Genomic DNA, 509 nt, shown 5'->3' on the forward strand with positions numbered 1-509 from the left:
ATCACTGAAGATATCTGTTGATCATAAATCTTTCGATATATATACACATATATCTACACGGAGGATGGATCCAAGCCATGCTGGGGACAGGCTTCCCAGCGCCACTTGTTCCCAGTACGCCGGTGCCTCGCCTCCGCACTCCCCGCGCTCCCCCGGCTCACGCAGGGGAGGTGCCGCCGGCAGCGCAGGGCCCGAGGGAGACCCCCTCCGCCCGGCTTCGCATCACCCCACACCCCCGGGAGGCGCCTCCGGGCTCTGTGCCGACCCTCACCGCCCCGCCCGGCCCGGCCGCCACCTACTTCTTGCAGGGGATGAGCGCCTTCCTCTCCTCCAGGATGCGGAGGCGCTGGTTGGGGCCGTCGTAGGAGACGGCGGCCCGCGTGTTGCGGCCCGAGCCGTGCTCGTAGAACACGGTGCGCCCTTCCCACTGCCGCGGCGCCTGGCACGGCTCGGCCCCCGCCGCCGCCGCCGCGCCACCGCGCAGCAGGAGGACGCCCAGCAGTAAGAGC

General features: G+C 69.4%; 1 protein-coding gene across 1 annotated transcript in view; it reads right to left on the bottom strand.

Annotated features, from left to right (window-relative positions):
- Nucleotides 1–509, bottom strand: part of EPDR1 (ependymin related 1) — a 30625-nt gene that overhangs the window by 29217 nt on the left and 899 nt on the right. The window contains exon 3 of the mRNA XM_042044269.1: nt 300–503. Coding sequence (XP_041900203.1) covers nt 300–503 — 204 coding nt within the window. The remainder of the gene's footprint in view (nt 1–299; nt 504–509) is intronic.

Source organism: Corvus kubaryi, unplaced genomic scaffold, assembly GCF_017639235.1.
Source record: "Corvus kubaryi isolate FWS band 111438036 unplaced genomic scaffold, C.kubaryi_AGA036_p1.0 37398, whole genome shotgun sequence".
NCBI lineage: Eukaryota > Metazoa > Chordata > Aves > Passeriformes > Corvidae > Corvus > Corvus kubaryi.